This window comes from Ornithodoros turicata, chromosome 8 (assembly GCF_037126465.1).
Source record: "Ornithodoros turicata isolate Travis chromosome 8, ASM3712646v1, whole genome shotgun sequence".
NCBI lineage: Eukaryota > Metazoa > Arthropoda > Arachnida > Ixodida > Argasidae > Ornithodoros > Ornithodoros turicata.
Window position 1 is genome coordinate 35,767,642 of NC_088208.1, and position 22,341 is coordinate 35,789,982.

At 44.9% G+C, this 22,341-nt stretch overlaps 1 protein-coding gene across 1 annotated transcript in view; it reads right to left on the minus strand.

Moving 5' to 3' along the window:
- The window catches only part of LOC135366206 (neuronal cell adhesion molecule-like), a 71,845-nt gene extending 54,925 nt beyond the window's left edge, over positions 1-16,920 (minus strand). Inside the window, exon 1 of the mRNA XM_064598876.1 lies at positions 16,762-16,920. Coding sequence (XP_064454946.1) covers positions 16,762-16,771 — 10 coding nt within the window. The 5' untranslated portion in view covers positions 16,772-16,920. The remainder of the gene's footprint in view (positions 1-16,761) is intronic.
- Between the last annotated feature and the right edge of the window lie 5,421 nt (positions 16,921-22,341).

The window sequence follows — 22,341 nt, forward strand, 5'->3', positions numbered from 1 at the left end:
GTATGTGCAATATACATAGCGCTTCATTTTTCCATCTACCCCTTCACTGATTCGAATATGATAGCTCTTGTATGTTTTTCTTTTTTGTTACAGGTATAATTTCACAGTATTCGTTTCGTACTGTACCACTGTTTCCTTTTTACTTGTGCATGCGTGGGTGCACGTGGGTAGCACATAATCCACGTGACCCTTGATATTAAGCCAATAGCTAACCTGGAGTGAAGGCAAGTTATATCAGTAATACGTCCTACTCATAAAGGATGAAAGCAAGGTAGGAATTGACTTACGAATTGTCATACATCCTACGTATCTATCTCTAGCTTGAGGGAATATCGTCGCGGTTTCTATGCCCGTCGCTACGATGGCAGCTATTGTTCAAGGTTTACCGCCGAACCGCCTGCAGTGCAGAAAATGTGAATTGTGCAATCCCTGAAATATTTAGTAGACGTCGTCGTCTTTGCCAGGACGCGGTTGAACAAAGATTGATGATTGCGAAGGCGGCCGTGCCCAACTATACATCTTTGCCCGGGCGTATTCTCTGCAGTTTATGTATTGATTTATTGACGTTATTGCGCATTCTTTTTCGACTTTCGCAAGGATACTATCCTAATTGTGACAAAGCGCGTGCTGAGCATCTAGTTCGTTAAGCTTTCGCTGCGTGCTTGCACTGTTTGATCTTTAGCGAAGACAACAGGTAAAGAATGAGAAGAGGAATTCTTCACTATCTGCGAGCGACCACAACCGCTTCCCATGCTCGACAGGGCATAGATACGAAATAGATACTCGACAGATTTGGCCAAAGGGAACCACTGGTAATTATATAAGATGCTAGCATTCCCCGTAGCAAACGGATATAATAATTGTTGAGCAGCTGCCATCTTGCACGGGACGAATTCACCAGCAACATTGTCTTCAATTAGTTATGCAGAGGCACTGTGTCATTGGAGGCCAATGGGGTTGACGTGGAAAACTCCTGTGAGACGTGCTATAGTCGTGACGATGCCCACTTGAGTGCAGCCAACAACGGCAAGCTACCTCGACCCCCCCTCCCCCTTCCTGTGAGACACATCAGAACCGTGAGGAATGGTATTCTTTCTGCGCGAATCAATAATAATAAAATTATTTTTAGTGCTAGCTGCCTTTACCACAGCCAATAACAGAATCAACTTTCTTTCAGGAGATGCCATGGATGAATTACAGCAATATGATTTTTCTCACACTGACACGACGTGTACCTCCGACGGGGGGTCCTTAGACCAAGTTCCATCATTGACTGTGCTGTGTTCCATCCTCCATATGGTGGTGATGGTGAAAGGGCTCGTGATTGTTAACTGAAATCCAGTCCAATCTAATCCAGTGGTCCTCATATTTGTTCTTTCTTCGTCATCTTTCACCACATCGCACTGGCGTAATAGCTGGCATTCTAGAGTTGGAATTAAAAGGAAAAATATGGAGGCTGGAATCTCGTATCATCGGCAGTAATGTTCCATCCATAATGTTCCACCATCGGCTGTGCTGTGTTCTATACTCCATATGATTGCTAACTGAAATCCAGTCCAATCCAATCCAGGGGTTCTCAGATTTATTCTTTCTTCGTCATCTTTCACCATCGCACTGGCGTAATAGCTGGCATTCTCGTGTCATCGTCTGCCATGGAGCTAACTTCCCCTCACCATTTACACAAAACGTCACCGCATTTTACTGGCATGCTCGCTCTGTGGTGTGTCGTCTGCGAAGATATGCAAGTGTCTTGTGACGACGGTACGCAGTTGTCATTTATTATACCTGCGCACGGCCTTACGAACGGGAACTAACCTTCTCTTTCTCGCCGTGGGATGATGTCCTGCCATAAAATACGGGTGTCACAACGACGGAGGAAAAGTACGTCATTCTTAATATAGTGTAGGAAAAATAGGCCACAGCCAAGCCAAGTCATATTCATGGAGCAACGTTTCCTGGCGAGTGAGCTTCGTGATGTCACCAAAGAGTGCTAATGTATTCTATTGTGGTATTTGTCTAGTTGATTGCCTAAATACTTGAAAATACATCAGTTCTACTAAAGGCACTGAAATCTTGACCCATGAAGTGCATATCTCCAACAAGCAGTCATTCGTTCTAAAATTAGTCATTTGTGTGAAATCCCTTACAACGTCACAAATGTGTTTCTCTGAACTCGAGAAAAATTTTCGTGTATTCTCACGTCACATGCTCGCAATCAGTACATGTCCAACACAAGACGCTGTCGTCGGATGTCGTGGGGAAGTTCGTAGACCTATCTAACGGCGCGCACACAATTTTTCACATGTTCTGCAGTGCACCAAGCTAATCGCTCTTTTGCATTATATTTTTTTTATTTAGAATACTTCTAGCATCTTACAATGCCATAGAAGGAGGGGCAAATACAATGCACAGTACAAAAACACTGTCTGCAAAATTCAACTAAAATGCGCTTCAGTGAGGTCAACAAAAGAAAACAGCGTGTCGCATAATCCCACCTTGTTGTGTGAGACTATTCCAACTTTGGATTGCCGCCAGGAAGAAATAATCCCTTAAACAGTTAGAGTGGAAACGATACTGCTCAATGTGTTCGTGTGTTTATTTCGATAACTACCTCTGTTTGCCAAATTAATGTATAACGATGGATTAATGCATGTTTGATTATTCAAAATTACCAAATTAGAGAGTTTTTAGTCGTTGAACTAGCACTCGATGAGATAGTGTGGGAACTTCTGCTGATTGCAGCAGTTGCGACGGTGAATCGTTGCTTGAAAATTTGTTAAATTTTCGCACGTTAAAAAAAAACGTGAAAATTTGCCATGCATGCAACACAATACGAGTTACTTTTTTTAAATAAAGTATATTAAAAAAATCCGTAGCGGAACAAAATAACTGTTGTGCTCCTATGTCGAGCGAGCGCAGCGCAGCGCTACATATGAGATTCTTCTTTTTTTCTTTTTCTTTTAATGACACTGCGGGACATGCCTACGTATTGATAAGGACTTCGAAACTGCACGTACTTTTCTGTGCCTCCTTTGTGTCGCTTCCTCTACTTCTTTCGGGAGCTAACATTTTCTTAGTTCTTTATTTTTAATTTTTTTATGTGTAGACGTCTGATATTCAACGTACCTCCTTCATTTTGACATTCTTCAGCGAGCTTGCACGGAAGACCGAAAGGAAACTGATACGTCCATTTTTGTACCACGATACGGCCACTGACTTTCCCGCAGTGTCGTTTCACCGGCTGAATGTGTTCCTTCTTACTGTTGTTTTAAGGGAATCGCCTCTGTCACTCTATGTATACGGAAGAGTCAATCGATGTGCAGAGCCTATGTAAAACAATATCTCTATTTGGGATTTCGCAACGATCGATCGGTGCGATCGCTAACCTTAATTGTTGCCTTTCCGAGTATACTGTGGCAACGGGACCTCAAGCCTCAAGAAAGTTGGGTTAAATGTAGGACAGAGAAATTGTAAGGCGCGTGAACGTTGCTCTCTCTCTCTCTCTCTTTCTTTTTTTTTTCTTCTTCTAGGAGCAGTTAACTTATTTAGGTGTTGATTTATGTACTTTATATTATGCGCATAATATTACAGACGGTTTATGAACAATATTAACGAAGATGTGTGAGCGTGATATTGTCTTGGCATTTTGTTTTGAGCATGTTCCGTAGTAGGCGAGGTAATTAAACAGAAGAGCGAACACAGCACTTAAGCCCATTCTTTAATCAAGCATGCCCATCACATTAGTGTCTTTTTCTACGTTCAGCCATACGCCATTGAACGCCAGTGAACATCCCAGGCGTTGAGCAAGTCATCCTCGAGAACCGGCGAGTAACGGTTCAGGACAATGCAGCCCAGTATAATATTAATAATACTAGTGCCGGCCGGCAGTTTGGAGAAAATCATTCGCGAGCACTTACTATCCCGCAAAGTCTGTCCAAGATGCGTTCCCCGACACCTCACTTGTGACCAAAAGGGATTGCGCATAGCTCTCTCTCTCTCTCTCTCTCTCTCTCTCAATGTCTCTCTGTCTCTCTCTGCAGTTGCTAAACCGGTTTTAATCCCAGGGGGGACGAATTTTTGAAATCATCAAATGTGGGGCAGGTAGCCGTTGCTTCCAGCACCTTGTGTGGGAGATTTCCGGCGCACGTCAAAAGAACCCCAGGGGGTCCAAATTATCCCCAGTCCTACCCTGCGGCGCGTGCAACATGTCGCCACACTGCGCAGACAAACCTTACGCGTAACATCACGGCACCATTTATCGAATGTGGTGAAATCTGGATGCATCACGCCACGCCAGCGACAAAAAGAGGCAGCATGGAATGGCGACGTAAGGCCTCCCCGCCGCCAACGAAAAGCAAGCTGCAGTCATCTGCCGGGAACTCCATGGGAACTGTCTTCTGGGACACGCAGGGTGTCACCCATGTGGACGTCTTGGAGCAAGAGGTCACGATTAACGCACAGTACAACTACACGTTGATAAAGTGTGCCATGCGAAACGCAACTCGCAGGAAAAGGGTCTGGGATGTTGTCCGGAAGGGTCATTCTTCCTCATGACAATGCCCCGCGCCCCACACGGCGTATTTGACGGCAGCAACCCTGGATAGCGAATTGCGCGGGAGGTTTTGCCCCATGCCCCGTACAGCCCAGACTTAGCATTAGCCCAGACTAGACTTATCATTTATTTGAGCCCCTTAAACAGCACCTTGGAGGAAAGACTTTTCACGCTGATGAAGTGAAAGAAAATAAGAAGAGTTCGACGTATCCTTTGAAAAATTGGAGGAAGATGCGTTTGTTGGTTATGTGACGTCCGCAAAGACACTCTCAGATGCGTCCTGCTCGTCGGTGGTAGCCATGGTCGTGCTGAAGACTGGGAGAAGGGGGAGGTTCGAATCCTACCACCGGCTGTGCCGTCTGAGGTTTTCCCTGTTTTTTTTTTCGAAGACTTTCCAGACGAATGTCTGCACAGTTCCCCCTGAAGACGGCCCTGGACGCGTACTAATCTCCTCTGTCCCCCACTCCTTCCTGCTGTCCTCTCTCCATCGGTCCACATCTATACGCCGCTCATAGCCACAGTTGCTTCGCGGCGCTAACACGGAACCAAAATAAAAAAAAATACACTCTCAAGGGGAAGAAGAAGTAATGGTATTCCTTTTTGGGGACTGCATCTATCCCCTCAACCATTAGTTTCTTTCGAGGCTAGGTGCACGGAAGTTTATGTGAAGTTTTGGGAGTGTTTGTAGTGCTGAGAAGTAAATTTCGGTGTCACGGGACTAAAACGGGGAGTAATTCCGATCCACGTGACTATAGGGGACTAAGGGCTGTAACTGCCCCCCCCCCCCCGCTCCCGTTTTAGTGTTTCTTTTTTTTTTATTTATTAGAGTGTAAGAGTGCAAGTGAAACATTTATTTCTTCAAAAACAGTGGAAAATTCGTGCAGCAGCAAACTGCGTCAGTTTTACGTATTATTTTAAGTATTCGCCGTGCGCATCTAGACACCGCTGGCCGTCGCTTTGGCTCCTCCTTGATGTCTTCGGCGTAGAAAGACGTGGGCTGCCGTCGTAGCCATTGCAGGACATCTTTCTGCTGGAGGGTTTCATCAGCGTGGAAGACGTTTCACGCTGATGAAACCCTCGCTGAAACACATCGCAGATTTTACACCGCGGGAATGGGCAGTCTTCACAGACTCCAAATCTGCACTTCAAGCAATTGAAAATTCCGGCATACGAGGCCCATCCGCACCCCTAGTCACAGATGTGTTATTGGCTTACCACACTATCTACGCAGCAGGCCACAGGCTAGTTCTCCAGTGGGTTCCAGCCCATGGTGGTGTCGTGGGGAACGAGCAGGCCGACAGCGCCGCAGAAGCAGCACTCTCGTATCGGAAACGCACCAGTATTGTTTTGCTGAGAGGAGACCGCCGTTCAATTCTCCGACGCCTAGTTACACCCCTGGCTTCCCGCCAATGGACAACCGACATTCTTCCCCCCTCTATGTTGAGCAGAGTTGATCCAACGCTCGGTTTCCGCATGCCACGAAACTCCTCTCGTCAAGATGCTGCGAATGCGCCTCGATGTGGCCTTTACAGCTCACTGGCGTTACCGCTTGGGACAAGTTGACTCTCCCACCTGCTGCCACTGTGGTGCTCTTGAGGATCTGGAGCCTATTCTTCTTCATTGCTCCCACTACCAACCTTCCAGAACCACACTCTCCGAGTCTCTTCGTCAGCTGGACTCTCGCCCCTTCTCCCTATCGAAATTGCTTGGTCCCTGGCCTAATCCAGTCCAGCAACGCTGTGCGCTCAAAGCTCTTCTGACATTTCTGGACACCATCGGACTTTGATCGTTATTGTGAAGGGGCTCGTTATTTTATTCCCCACATTCCCACCAGCAATGTGGTAGAGTATCGCCTGTGGCGATGAACCTCCTGTGAGATGCTGCAGGAAGCCTGCCCCTGTGGCCGGCCTTCCATTTGATGCCAATACACTGTGAACCTCCCCACTCTCCAAAGCCAAAATAAAGTTGTTGTTGTTGTTGTTCTTATTTTCTTTTTTTTTTTCAGCAGGAATGACCTTCCTGCCAGATTAGGAGGTCGCGCAGCGAGAAAGGATTCGTCGTATGTACATATAAAGAGACGCTATCCAGCGAAGTGACGTTGATTTAGAATGGTGTGAACGCGATCCGTGCAAGGGTCCGGGTAACCAAGTGGCAGAGCCGTCCAAACGGGTTTTGGTTTCCGCCGTTCATCTCCCAAACGACGACCACCTGCTGCTTTATGGGGCGATGCGGACACCGGATCTCCATAATGAGCGCATTTTTTTTCTTCCCCCCCATAAGGATGGTTTATTCCGCCGTCTTTCCTCGCCTGATTAAGCCCGCCTATGGAAGGCTTTATCTTATGATCTGCGCTTTTGCACGCCGATTACAGGAAGATAGTAGGTGGTAATGATCACAATTATACGCCTTGTTGCTCCGATATATGTATATCAGAATCTTGGTTTAGTTTCTGTTTCGTGTTGCGAGGGCGTTCGTTATTTGTGTGGCTGATAACGGCATTTTGCTGCGGGTTATCAATCTGAGGAAAGGTTTGGTCGAAGGAAACATGAAATGGATTGTTTGACCTTCCTCGAGAAAGACAGGCCACGCTAGTTTCGGTAATGTATTTTCAATTTATTTTCCATATTTAAAAAATAAAATAAATGAAAGGACGAAGATTCGAAGAATGCTTGGACACGCAAAACAACTAATTATAAAAGTCAGTTTGTCAAACCTTATCAAAGTGATTCAGAGAAACATTCCTCACTGAACGTATCTTCCTCTACATGTTGAAGTCAATCGTCATCTCTGTTCATCTCTTTTCATCATCTCTCATCTGTTTGTACTTTCTGTGTGTAAGCGTACTAGGGTAGCCAGTTCGACTTTGTCGAAACTCACATTCCCCCTTTTTTTTTTCTTTATCACATCACCATCACCTTCCTCTTCTTTCTGCGCCAATAACGCGACGTGACAGAAGTGACGTATAGCCTTACGTCACATTACTGAGTGAGTGAAAGGCGTGAGCAATCTTCAAAATTTTCGACCAACAGCGCCTCATAATTGAGTTAGCAGTGATTCAGGTAATGCAGGCTGCTGTTTTGCAGATGAAGCGCCAAGGTCGCCAGTTATTCGCCGTGGTAAGATATGTTACATGACGAGTTACAAGCTCCTAGACGATGTCCAGGTATGTTTGGAAGGTAACACGTAAACCATGAAAGAGACGACTACATCGCTTACGGAACAAAAGGGTAAGATTAAGATCGGCAGGCGTAGTAGGTCAGCCTGCTCCCACGCAGGACATACCTTCACAGTTTTGAGTGAGTATCCACTATCTTGATTACTGTACACGTCACGCATTTCCTTAGCGACGACTGACACTGTTCTTTGCGAAACTCGTCACACCAAATACCCTGTGGCAGGATCAATCTGTTGTCTATGTTTTTTGAAAGATTGAGGCAGATTATAAATAGCATAAAATGAACACATAGTATCTATAGTGCAAGAACTTGGGTCCGGGCTCAACAGAAGGATGACATCAACACAAGATACGACTTTGAGTGTTGTCTAGGTGTCGTCCTTCTGTTTGTGCCAAGATAGGCTTCCGCACTGTGAAGCTTGTCCACCAGGTGACTACGTCCCACTGTTAACAGATTATAAAAGACGGAGGATAAATGGCGATGCAATTAGGGCAATATCGTGACATGTACGCACCTTACCAAACGTGAAATAGAGAACTGCACAAGGACAAACGTTCATGCGGTCGCAGCACAGAATCATAGTTGAAAAAGTATTGTGACGCGCGTCCGTGTCGAAAAGTCGGACATTTTTAGTAACGCAGCGCGTAATAAAGTAACGTAAAAAGTAAAGTCCGAGAATAATTAGGAGTTAAGAAAACGTATCACACCGAGCCGACACGAAAACTCTGCATAGAAATGAAAATCGAGCTGAACGTAGCTGTTGAAGCCTACGCATTCATTCCGATTTAAATATATTAGGGCAGTACACAACGCATCCATTTTTCGCCTTAATATGCAATATATGTATATTAATACGAAAAATATTCAATTCGTGCTGAAAATTTTGGCCATCCACCTGATCCTAATCTCCAACGCTGGAAAGACTGCAGACACGCCCAGCGAACGTGCTTGTTATACGAGTTATACTCAACTATGCGTAAATATAATTCACCTCCACACTCTAAGAAAAAAAAATGAGTAAAACGGGGAGTAATTGCAGCTTCTACTCCCCTAGTGTGCAATTACTCCCCATTTTAGTCCCCTAACCCAACATTTAGTCCCGACATTTACTCCCCAGGACTGCAAATTGTCACTAAACTTCGCGAATGGTCTCCTGAATGCAACAGTCACCGTAAATATGTGCCCTTGGTCAATTTGAAGGGCATAAGGCTGTATAACTCAGACAACGTAGCAATTTTCCAGACACACAGAGTAAGAAACAGTTAGCGCATTTTTCTTCGCAAATTGTGCCCTAGTATGACGCAAGATTTTATATCACTCGATATATCACGGTTGACGGTTTGCTTCAAAGTATTTTCATGCATGCGCACCAATTAAGTACCTGGGACTCTTACGACAGCGCGTGAAATGCGGTCTTCACTCTGTCACATTCATTTACTCCCGTGCATTTACTCCCAAAAGGGACTATTTTTTGTGGCAATGCAATTACTCCCCAAAAGGAGTAAAAGCACTCCTTTTTTTCTTAGAGTGCAGCGATGACCCAATAATGCTACTGCATTTTAACGGTTTCGCCACAATCCCCAAAGATGTCGCCTTTTTTTATGCTCGACACTTTATTTTCGCGTCTACAGTCCTCGCCAAGACACTCCTTGAATCGCCGCCGTGCCATCCTGCCAGACGCTGGGAGAATAGTGAGGCTTCCATTAGTAAACCAAATCCCTGGAAGTTCCCACCGGCCCGTTTCCTGTGGGAAACATCCTTCGTTCGCCGGACTGTTGTTCAATTTCATCTCTCCAAAATGTAATTAACTTCAAATATCACTTCTATCTTGGTTCCCGCTCCCTCTCCATCGCTACAGTTATAAAATATAAAAATCCATCCTTGGCCAGATTTTTACCAGATGATAACTTTGTTGCTTTGTTTCTACCAGAAGCCACCCCGAGTTGAATCCGGTCCATTCTCCTCTTCCGCTTCCTTCAGTTAGCACTGCGTGCCTCCAGGGAGTTTGTAGAGATCCAGACGTTCTTGGCGCTTTGCTCCTTGTAAGTCTGCAGTTTCGTATCAGGAGCCTGGTGTTTGTTAAGCTTCCTTTACGCTTCCTTAGCCTGATATTTCTTTTTTTCTTCCTTTTATAGTTCCCCTAACCTCCGTTTTTTTTGTTCCATCGCATGTTTTCAGCGTCCTGTTTGGAAACCATTCGTGGTCTGCGTTCCGTCTTTGTTCCCACCAGAAACATTGCGTTAGCTGAGGGAACACCTGTTGTGTGGTGGGGAGGCAGGGCTGTGTTGCAGCGTGAAATGTTTGTTGTCAGCAAAAGTGGTGGAAGAAGCACTTAAGCCACCAGGAATGTCAATGATATCTAGGAGAAGTTAAAGGGACATTGCGAAGTGACGTTGTCACGACGAGTGCTGAGAACATGTATCAAACTCTGACATGCGCGTCTCTTCAACAGCGCCCCCTTTGAAGATACCTTGAAACTTTCATTACTTCACGGTTCATGGTTCTCCGGAATTAAAATAAACTTTCGCGAAAGCTTTTTTGGGCAACGCGATATTCGAGCGACGTCATGTGTAAATGATGTCACGTGCAGGAGGTGGCGCTGCCATCGTGCTAGGTCCCTGCAGTGCTCGTTAAGAAATGTCTTCCTTATTTTTTGATTGCATGGACTGTAGTTTTATGTGAGTAATAGTTCGATAAGCTACGCACCTGCTTTACCCAGTTTCCTAGTCCTGACGTTCCGTAGTAAGTCTGCTATTTCGCGGCTCATTTCGTCACATAGATCTTACACTTTGCTGACCTCTACGCATCTAGACGTGTACCGAAGAAACGTCACCGTGACCTAATGGTGACGTTGGTAGACATGTGGGAACCCAAACAACGCCGGTGAAGAACAACGCGGTTTCACAAAGCCGTATTCCTTCACGAAGGTCACGGGTGGCTTCTTTGTATTAGTGGTACACACAAATGAGGTCACGTTTTTTAGTCGCTTTCGTGTCGTTATTCGCGTTCCCAGTGCCCCGCGGAAAGAAAGAAGGGCTTCACCCCAAGAGTTGCATCGTCTGAAAGTGAATGTGGCAATCCTGGTCGGAATGTAGTTTGTTATTACTACTTAGTTCCCGCTTGCTTTGTATAGAGGCACAACGTGCACTCCCAGAGAAACTCCCCAAGCAGCACAATGTACTCAAAGTGGAGTGCAATAGGGGTGGACGGGTAGGTGGAAGGCCATGAACAGACCCGTGAAACCGTGGTGAGACTAAAGAACATTGATAAGACACATACCGTACACCCCGATTGCACTCGACTTTCAGTACATTGTGCTGCTTGGGTCATGCCCTTCAGGCTCCTGAAGATGGAAGAGTCCGGTAGCCATGTTTAGAAAGGGCTACCACAAAGATAGGGCTACCGGTAGAATGGAGCAGAACAAGGCCATAGAACAGTTAATATGTAAGTAACTGCATAAAAATCTTACAATATGTGAAGCCACATTTAAACGTGGCTTTCTTGTGACTAATCGATCTTATATATATATATAGATACTCATGGAACGATGCGACAGCACCACAGGACACGTGTTTCGCCATGTTTGCGGCTCGTCAGCTTTTTTTTCCCCCTCATTATATATATATATATATATATATATATATACACTATAACACATAGTAGTATATAGTAATTATGTATATATATAATAGTTCCAGTCCACCAAGTTGGCGGCATTGTTGTGCTATCTGACGTCATTTGTTTGTAAACAGGGAGAGGTCCCTTCTCTTCTATGCAGATTACCTCCTTTGCTGAAAAAAAAAAGAAAACGGAATATATTTTCATGAACCTATTTTTAATTATTGGTAGTTCAGAACTAAGCTCGATTTCCGGAAAGACATATGTTTCGTTACGAAAATAGAGCAGGCGTTTCCACGTGACGAAATAGCCCCTTATTGTAGAAAATAGAGCAGTATGCTGCGTAGCTAATGACTACATCACCCGACTTCCAAGTATAGAGTCAGGGCACATCTTCTTTGATCTCATCCTTTCGAGACACGCAGAGAACGTGCTCGAGTTGAATCCCATCCGCGCGGAAACTCAAAGAGCTGGACGGCCGTCCTTATTTTACCGATACACTCGGAGCCGCACAGGAAACAAACAATGGCGTCAGCATGTTGCCAGAGCACGATGCTCGTAAAAATTGCACGGGGCACCTCCATTTCCTGGAGCCTGTCTCCTCCCAAGGGGGCCCGGTTGTCGAATATTCCTTCCGGCCAACACATATCCAACACTCAGAAAAATCGCCCCACTCTTGGTATTTGGTATTCTGCCTTCCAGGCGATGGGACCGTTGTTTGTATTTTTTTTTTAATACATCCGATGATAACGACGATTTCTAGTGTGACAAACGACATTCGCTCGAAGCTGAAGGACACTGGCGTAACGCTTGCAGAGGGCTACTTTAATGCGTGTGGAGTGAGGAGTTTATGCCTATTCGTGGAAAATCTGCTGCTGTGAAAATTCAGAACCTATTTGAATTTATGCGCAATAATGCTGAAATTATTCCAAATCACGGAGACAAACAACGCGGAGGAAATTAATGCTTTGATTGTAACCGCGGGAACGTTATCTTTTACTGATACCGGAATGTGGGTGTGTTGGTAGGAAAGCGACCATTACGAAACAAGAAACCAGAACAACGTTGTTCTGGTTTCTTGTTTCGTAATAGGGGGCGCTTTCCGAAGAAAAGTAAACCGAACAACCCACGAGCTTTGTTGTGTACACAGCAAAGCTCGTGGGTTGTTCGGTTTACTATTCTGTAAGATATCCATGGATTACCATCAGATATTGGGTACTTGCATGTCCTATGCAGCCTGTGTAGCCCCAATCACGAGTCATACCTTAGCTAACAATCAGATACCGTATACTTGCCTGAAATAATCAGTCCTAAAATGACACTCTTTGTCTACACAGCATTAGCTAACGGTATACCTCCTGTGGTAGTACCTATTCTATTTTTATTTGTTTTCGCATATACATATCCGGCCGGTCCAGCAACAGTTGACTATTTCACGATTCAGTTGGATCATACACCTGCACAGTTTTCTCTCAGCAGCGATGTACCGCAGCACAAAGTGAGCTTAACCGTTCACCAACGCATAGAAAATAGAAAATATAATAAACCTACACAGGCATTCCCCTGTACCGCACTCGTGAGTTATGGTATTCTGACGAACCGAATGGAACCGTCATGTACGTGGGAGAGGCCATGTTGCACGTATTCTGCGCGACATTCGTGCTTTCAGACGAATGTAATTTTATTCTCAACACTAGCGACATCAAAGCAGCGGAACCTTTTCAGTTGCCTTCTATTAAATTCTGCTGCTCGTGCTTGCCGTGAACCGGTAGCTCTCGCAATCAGGTTCCCGTCGAAACAGTATTCCAAGGGTGCGATAAGCCTTTTGCGGGGAAGTACCTGGACCGTCTTTTTCATTTACCGTGCATCGGTGAAAAGAGCTAATGCTTGCACTCTGGATTCCTCTATGACGTTCACATGTCGCTCATTGAAAAGTAAAGTACACGGCGACGGGAATGTTTTTGTGCATTATGCGCTCACAAAAGAATGTATCGCATAACATGCGTCCTTGCAGTATTTTTCTCCGCCCTGTACATTTTAAAACACCTTCGCGCCTTTACTAATGTATATTTTATGTTAGTACAGTTACGTGTCGTTTGATCTCTCCTAGTTCAACACAATTTGTCTGGAGACTTGCACACGTGCTGTGTGATTCATAACTGGTTATTGCGAGCGAATCGACGCGTCGCACCGCGCGTACCCAGTCCATGGCCGTAGGGAGGTGGAATGCAAAAGAAATCGAATGGGTGTCTGCAGTGAGACGATGTTAGAGAGGACCTTATCATTTTCATGAGTGATTGCAGAACAGTGTTGAAGGTTTCTGATGATAGACCTTGTACCTTCCTTCGGTGTGCTTTGAATCAGATAGAAGTCAGATACAAATTTAAAAAAAAACACCAATACGACACTAAAGGATACTATCAAGACACTAAACGAGGGATTGGATATATCTATCGTCGACATAAAGAGTTTTGCCCTGGCTGAGATAGCACCATCCGGAATTGTCTTCTACTAATGTTATATGATTTCTTATAATTAGTAACTTTTACAATTTCTATGCTACTTTATCTGCTGCATGCACGCGTTGTAACCTGCATGACATCACTTTATACATGTCTCATTCATCAATTCGTTTTTAGTTTCTGTGTAGTCGCGTTGCACGCAGTCGCGACCGTTTCGCCATCTAGCGGATGATCCTGAAACACGGATATAATCCACTGATAGCGTCGTTAGGTGACAGTGATACATGCAAGAAGGTGGAGAGCGCGTTGGTTAGCACCGAACATGGTAAAGAACCCAGAGAATTAAGTAAGGACGGACACGCACAGCATTCGCCTAGCAACTGGTTGTTTCTGTCTACATAAACCAGTTGTAAGTTGAACGCTGACCGTCCCTGTTTTTTGCGTTCTTTACCATGTTCAGTGCCTTATCTAAGTACGTGTATGCTGTACCAAACTTTGTCAACTCCCTATATTTTATAACTAGCTTACTACAATAACACTACACCAGCTCCCGTGGCCGCTGGGGTGGCAGCCTTCCATGCCGAGACTGGGAGGCGGCACGGGTTCGGACCCTGTCACCGGCTGTGCTGTCTGAGGTTTTCCCTGGGTTTTCCGAAAACTAACATACTCCCCTTGAAGTCGGCCCAGGACGCATACTAACCCCTCCCAAGCAGCACAACTTATTGGCCCAATATTGGCAATGTCGGCCCAATACTGGACCAGGATTGGCCCAATATTGCCAATGTTGGCCCAATACTGGACCAAGATCGGACCAATATTGGGCCAGTATTGCCAATATTGGTCCAATATTGGGACAGGATGTTGTGCTGCTTGGGCTCTGTCCCCCACTCCTTCCTGCTGTCCTCTCTCCATCTGTCGACGTCTGTACGCCGCTCATAGCCACAGTTGCTTCGCGGCGCTAACACGAAATTTAAAAAAAACGATAACACTACGATTAGTTTTGTTCCGCTGCAAAATGTTTCAGTATACGCACGACTACTAGCACGTCGACCCCATCCGAGAAAGCGAATGCCGCATCCGCGTTCGTCCTTACAGTAATTCATGCCATCCGCTTCCAGAGCAGAGTACGCTTGCTGGGAACTGGAAAGCAGCGATACATAAAAGAGGCACGCCACCACGGACATGAAGAGAGCAGCTTCCTTTAAAGACAGTTATGCTTCAGCAGATGAAACACTGGTGGTGCCTGCAGCCATAAAACTGGAGGGGCGTATATCACGCAAACACTGCGGGCTTCGCAAATGGCAGGAGAAACACAGTTCAGTTGAGCGCCCGTTTGGCAAAAATAACCACCGATGGGTCATGAAAGATGCACTTAAGTCGGTTCTTATACTGACGTTATCGCGTCATATCCTTCGGCCATACGAAATGTGTACTCTGCCAGGACTTATCCGAATGTGGACCCATTTCCGGAGCTCAACCCTTCTCTATGTACTTTCGTAGGCGTTGCACATTGAAAGATTCGGAACTTTTTTGTTGGTGTGGTGAGAAGAGATGTCGATACGCAATCGGACGATCCATTAACTCGGTTTCCATTTGCGCCGTGTCCATCAACACCAGGCGCTACAGAAACGGTCCACACTTGTGTAATAACATAAAAAAGAGAGAAATGAATAAAAGTATGAGAGGGTCATCTGCAACGCAAGTGTACCGAGGACTTTAGCGTAGTTAATTTGTTGGCATTGCTAACAGGAAACATGTACGTTACGAAAATGTACCACACGAACCAATTACCACTTTATGTGTATGCTCGTGAATGTTTGTTTGGGGAAAGTAAAGAGAGCTGTTAGTGTAATATTTCTACAGCATGTTTCGCGTATTTAGAAAGGATGAATCAAAGGGAAGCGGTTTCTTTCGTACTTGTTTTATTTCCAGGGGCAAAAGGAAGTACAGAAAAAAAAAGCTGCCTGAAGCAGCTTGGTATTCAAGTATCAATAGCAGAAGCAAGCAGTAGCAGTATCAATAGTAGGAGCAGAAAGCAAATATCAGTAGCGGCAGCAAGCAGTATCAGTATCAAGTTTTCAATTTGAGAAGCGGCGCTACGCATGCTGGTTCTTCGAACATCTGGTCCGAAATTTCGCTCAATTGGAGCAAAGCAAAACTTTTTAAACTACGGCTTAAAGGACAACGAGGACAACCAAGACGGGATCGACTGGGAACGCCTGTCCCCCCCCCCCCCCCCCCAAAAAAAAAAGTAAGGTACTTAAAAAATACTTCGCACGTACTTTTCTTATGCATGTTTCCGTTTCGTTTGGCGTGCGTTTTGAAATCTCGATCGTTGGCTGTCCAAACTGTTCCGCTTCAACGCGGTGAGTTTGGCGCCTCAGATAACAAAGATAACGAGCAACATTTGAGATATGGCACAACAAAATGTGCAGACAGTACTTTACCCAGCAATCTTCCGCACTCTGAGTAAGTACGCATGTAGTTGTTTCCTTTTAGTTTGGGATGACGCCGAGACTTTTGTGATATTCTTTTCACATTGTGTGTGTGTGTGTGTGTGGGGGGGGGGTGATAATGTTATCACAGCCACGCACAATCTAGCATGATAAGTACAGCGCTCAACATCCGCTCATTATTACGTTGAAAACACGCTAACGCGCAACTCCAGTAGAACTTCGGACCGGAAGCCTAAATCCACGTGACATTGCAACTTCCCTTACGCCATTTCGACAGAAAGTTGCAAACCACCCATTTGAACGATAGGTTGATATTACAGAGCTGTAATCATGAAGTTGTAACCTCCTGCGATCTATACGAACAATAAGGTCGGGCACATTAGAAAAAAAAAAATAGATAAGCGTGGCTACCTGAGGAGCATTACGAGACAGTAGTAGGAAACTGACAAGAGTACCGAGGCTCTGCTAACGAGGTTAAGACGCTAAAACATTCTTACCCTCACTCATGCTGATGCAGGAATCCTTGATTTACAATAGCAATCTCCGCGCGGTATTATTGATTGCCTCCTACTGAACAACCCTTTAGGCACAGTCAAGAACACATCCTTGCACTCTCTCGTACCGTGAAACTTATTACGCAACTGGCATCAATATTTCCTCCCGCGGCAACGGTACGCATGCACCGAACGACCGGCCTTCCTGTTCCGAACACGCACAATGGCTCCGTACTTATTTACGCCTCTCCGACGATTTGCCGATTAATCTCCACAAGACGATAACGCAGGTTGCATGTCGACTGCGCACGAATCGTTCCTAATCCGTACCTTGTAGCCTCCACACGCCTCGTGCATAAAGGAAATTGTATGCACCGTTCGGTCTGCCTTGACGAGAATATATCTTCGTTGCCACGTCGGCGCCGTAAATAATTCGAGCTGCCATCGCGGATACGGTACCACCATAAAACCGAGTTAGCCCCCCCCTCCCCCCACCCACACACACACACACATACGAAAAATAATGTCCAGCCTCAAATAGAAAGAGGTAAAAGGAGAGGGGGTACGGTAGGCTTCTTCTCTTGGTGAGCCTATTGTTAATTTTTTATCGGCCAAGACGGTCCAAGCTTGTGAATCTGCTGCTTGATCGTGTTGGGAGGATAATTTGCTTAGATGGCAAGAACAGCGAGTGTGCACATATCGCCCGCTTCGTTCCTTCCCTCGAGACATGGAGGTTTTGGGAGGGGCTGTAATAATGCGCTGCTGCCTTGTAGCTAGTTATGCCCCTGTTCCGCGTTTCTTGTAGTGTTTTTCTTTTTCTTTTTCGTTGCTGGTAATTTGTAATAAAGGTAGCGCGCGAATGAAGAAAAAACGAACAGCGGTAAATGCGTTGTTGAAGAAACGCATATACGTTTCACTTTTCGAGTCTCTCGCAGCTGAGTAGACGTTTGGAATTTCTATTAGCTTTGTTTCGGACGCAAGTGAAATAGCTCAAGGCGTATTAAGTAAAGAAGTAGGTTTCTCTGGTAGGCCTGGTAGAGAAAGTGGATGCAAAGGGTGATTTCCAGGTAAACTTATACCCTCTCCTACTACTACTTTCCTCAAAGTCTTTACTTTCCTTGCGTAGTTTTTTTTTCTTCATAAATTTCCATTTACTTATTTAATCTAGCATAGGTGTACTGATATAGACAGGTCAACCACATCGCAACTGACGCACCCATCTCCTTCTTCTCTTCTCTTTCTTCTCTTTCTCTTGAAAGTCACTTGAAAGGGGGAAATTCTTTTCTTTTTTTTTTCTCGAGTAAGTATCAGGCGTGATACCAGCATGTAATATTTATCCTAATGGCTAACGATACGTAACACTGTTTACAATTTCAAGGCATATGGAAGTGCAAACGATCTGAGGAACGACCCAAAGATTCATTATGGAACAAACAAGCGTTCAGACAAGCATTATGCCTTCAGCATGAGAGCCGCTGATATTTCAAACAGAGAAGAAATATTTGCGGTACTCGTCCTGAAGCTTTTTCCCTAACAATTTCTCACTGGTTCGCCTTTCTAGATCGTGACACATAGTAATGTAGACAGAAAATCGACTGGACATACAGGTAAAAATGATTATGTGGAGGGGCTTGTTGACAAATATATATGTATATATAAATAGTATCTACAGCCCTCCGTGCATGGTCTGTTCAGAAAGTCGATATTGTTTATTGTGGAAACTGCCTTGTAACATTAAGCGTTAACTCCGCGGCGTCGTTGCTTTTAAAGAGTCCCAAATCGATTCGCTGTTTCGCAGGTCAATACGTTCTCCTCTGTTTCGGCGAAACATTTGGCGGAGAAGCGATTATCAGTTCTCCAGTTACTCTCATTCTAGTTGAAAAATCACCTAAGAAAAATTACCTCGGAAAGCTAATCGAACCCCACTGGTTAAACTCCTCGACTCCTCAACCATGCACACAATTTGGCTTTGCCAGTGTTCAACGAATAATTCCCTCGATTAATTGACCGCACATGAAGATTGGGATTCGGGATTGAAAGGACGCAGCCGTAAGGATAGCTGAAGTGCGGTCGATGACTGTCCTCGAGTGTCCTCAGAACTTGTAGTACACATTTAGCAACTCTTGTTTCGAATGTGTTGGTGTAATGCGTGCCGGAGAAAAATCACATATACTGCTGCTGTCGGAGTAGCGAGACCGTTGACAACAAAATTCAACTAGAGACCATTGGAGCATAATATGTATTGTTAACTATTTCACATAGTGATCTTGCACATAACGAACAATCATCTGACAGGAGTATTTTTTAAAGGTCTCGTTTGGTTCTCCACTCCCGCTATGAATTACCTAAATGGCCGTTATAAACGATTACGGAGCGCTCTAAATATGGATTGTTAGCCTCAGCAGAAGCCTTACTAACGCTGATCGCAGCTTGGTATAGCGGAGGAGGAGGGACCGTCGAAAAGTGACACTATTTCTTGTTAAACAAGCTGTTAAGCGCGAGAAGCCCGTTAGTGCTACGATATACTAGCAACGTTCTCGTTATCGATGGAAGTAATAAAGAATTTCTTTGCACGAGACCGAAACGTGCTTACTGCGTCACTACGAACACGAAAAGGGAGCGGTTAAATCTGCAAGGTACACGCGAAGCCCAATGCATGCGCAACCATATATACATAGCAGGGGGCATTCCCGTCTCGCATATCTTCTTACATTTCGCCACTTCGAAGATCCGTGACACGTGCACCCCTGTGTATCTGTACCCCTTCACCCTGTCACGCAAGCTACGCATTCACGATCGACTGGATCATGTCTGATATTCCCTTTCAGTAGCGAACAGCCCTTTTAGTAATTATCCCTTCGAGAGCACGCGTCTCCTCTGCCATTCCTGGCGTCTTTCAAGGGAGTTATTTTATTGCAAACGACTTAGACGAACGATTCTCAAGGCTCAGGAGGAAAGGCTCCTTGAGTTGTCTTGTGTGCATTTGATTGATTTGGTTTCACCCGGTCATTACTCGTATCATGTATCGGGCCGTTTCTTGAAAAATCTTGAAGCAAAAAGGCTCTATTAGATGAGGACTGCTGACTACTAACAAGCCGCCACTACGCTTCTGTCCTTCACAAACATTCGAGTCCTTTGCGAGTGTATCGCACTGCTCTTATTTGGTATATCTCGTATATTGATACCCTATGTAAACTCCGCTGGAATGCGTGCTCCGGAATTTTGTCTATGAAAGCGAAAACGGGAAATATTTCAGCTGCTTGAGGTGTGTTTCAGGAGGTTAGTTGTGACGAAAGGAGTTTATTGTCCCTGTTAACTCGATCTTGAACCACTGAGGCTCCGTTTTGTGATGTACATGCTGTTCACAGAGCGATATTTCACTATGAATATGCAAATAACAGTGCAATAACTGTGCCAAATAACTACAAGCAGAAATGTACCATATCGAAAGCTCCGATACATATAGGATATATATACATACCTCATCGGAAGCCCTACAACGGCCTGTGGGTTCTATCACACAGCAACACTTTGTTTAGTATATGATATTCAAACCAGTACTGCGGTACTTCATTGTCTAAAGCACTGCTCTGATCGTCACCTAAAAAAGGGTCTTAAAATACTTTACAACGATTCGAATACGTCATTTTCCAAGCCGCTGCAAACGGGGGCGGTGATTTAAATTTCAAATTTAAACTACGCGCCACTTCCACACATTCATCACCACCGATAATGGACTTGCGTTGTTCTTCATATGGCTACGCATAACCGTAAACGCAGTTCCTAATCCTCTACTCCAAAAAGTGCTTTTAGGATATGCGAAGACATTCACGTGCTCATAACGATGCACGACGACTTCAACATTCTGGTGCACGCGCAGACACAAATTTTCTTCTACGTCTACGTCTCATGACAGACTCGGGCCACGAGGACGTGACGAAGACGTTTTCGGGATTTTATTATCGCCGCACTTGCCTGCGTGGGACTAGGCTATAACATTGTCTCGATAAAAAGAGGAAAAGGGAAGCAGAGGAGGAAAGATGGAAGACATGTGCGGGGGGAGAAAAACGATCTCGATTATAAATCGAGCTAGATATGAAAGTGCCTCGCACTGTTTCTTCTTCCGAAGCATTTTGTGTTTGCGTTCGAAGTGTATTTTTCATCGCAGCTTTTCTTCTGTGTAATCGGTTCTGAATCGCTCACTATTGCGTGGGTTTCTGTGTGATCTGTTTCGGGTGGAAATTTGATGAATTCAGATTCGGTATATCATAATCCCACACCGCCCCCACACTTCATTTCGTTTTGATGCACGAGTTTTACGCGGTCAAGGGCACCCCTCCGCATGTTGTGCTAGTTTTGAACGCGCCCGAAATGGAAGAGGGACATAGTAAGAGTAGAATTCTGTGGATAAGTTATTGGAAGATACTTTAGTCACCGGCTTATCTCATGGTAGTTATGGAAATCCCTTGGTATTAACTAGGAAGTAACTTTTAGAAATAATGATAACAATTATATGGTCATCCAGTGAATTCAGCGTATATAGTAGTTCAAGCTGGTTTTCTCTTTGTTTCTTACAGTCAGCGCACTTTCCCAGTGCACGAGCATTGCAGTAGCCAGACCTCACCCCGTCCTGACTAGCATTTCCGTACCTTTCATCTAATTTAATCTAACCTATCTATCATTTTAATCTAATCTAATATGTAATACTCCGTTACAGCCGACTACGTAACCCAATCGCATTAATCTGTAATTTTCGTGGAGTGCATAGGTAATGATTATTCATCTTATGTGCTGAAACAAACCAAAAAATTATACCCTCGAGTTTACTATTCCTATGGTATTAGACGGCCATATCTTCCGATGCCGATTCATTACCACAGCTCAGCTTGGAAATACTTTATCTAAAGATTCAGCGCGGCACGCATGGCATGCGAGCCAAGGGGCGTTTCAAGCGAGATGAGGATCCAACCCCTATCGTGTTCAATCTCGCGAGAACCGTTGTCATTCTGGAATCCCGATCACCGCGTGCGTGTTCTTCTGCTGACCACAATGGCACTCGAAGAGCACTAGCGCGGTTTGGAAGGAGCAGTCATCCTTCGCATCACCGTGGTCTGTAAATGAAGCGGACTTTTCCTATGTCGACTCGCCCCTGAAACGAACGGAATTCGTCTCGAACCTCGTGGATTGTGCGAATGACATCCATGCTGTGAACACCAGCATGTCGATATCATTTAGACGGCATCGACGCGGGAAGAGGTTTGCCGAAATGTACACGATCTTAAAATGTGAGCATTATTAAATAGCGGGCGAAACCAGTTACTTGCTGCCACGCAAAGGCTGAAGAATCACAGGACAGAATAGCCGTCTATATAGCATTTCCTTTGGTAGTCGTCTGCTACCCCAAGCAGCACGAACATAGATGTACAATGCAAGAGAGCTGGTGTATACCTGACGTCGGCAGCATGTACCGAAGCTTGGATGAAAGACAAACACAGAAAACTTGTCTTGTGCCGTTCGTTTTGTTTTTCGCCTGCTTGTATTTCCCCCAAGCAAAAGGACATGTTACCAACGTCAAGCACGAAC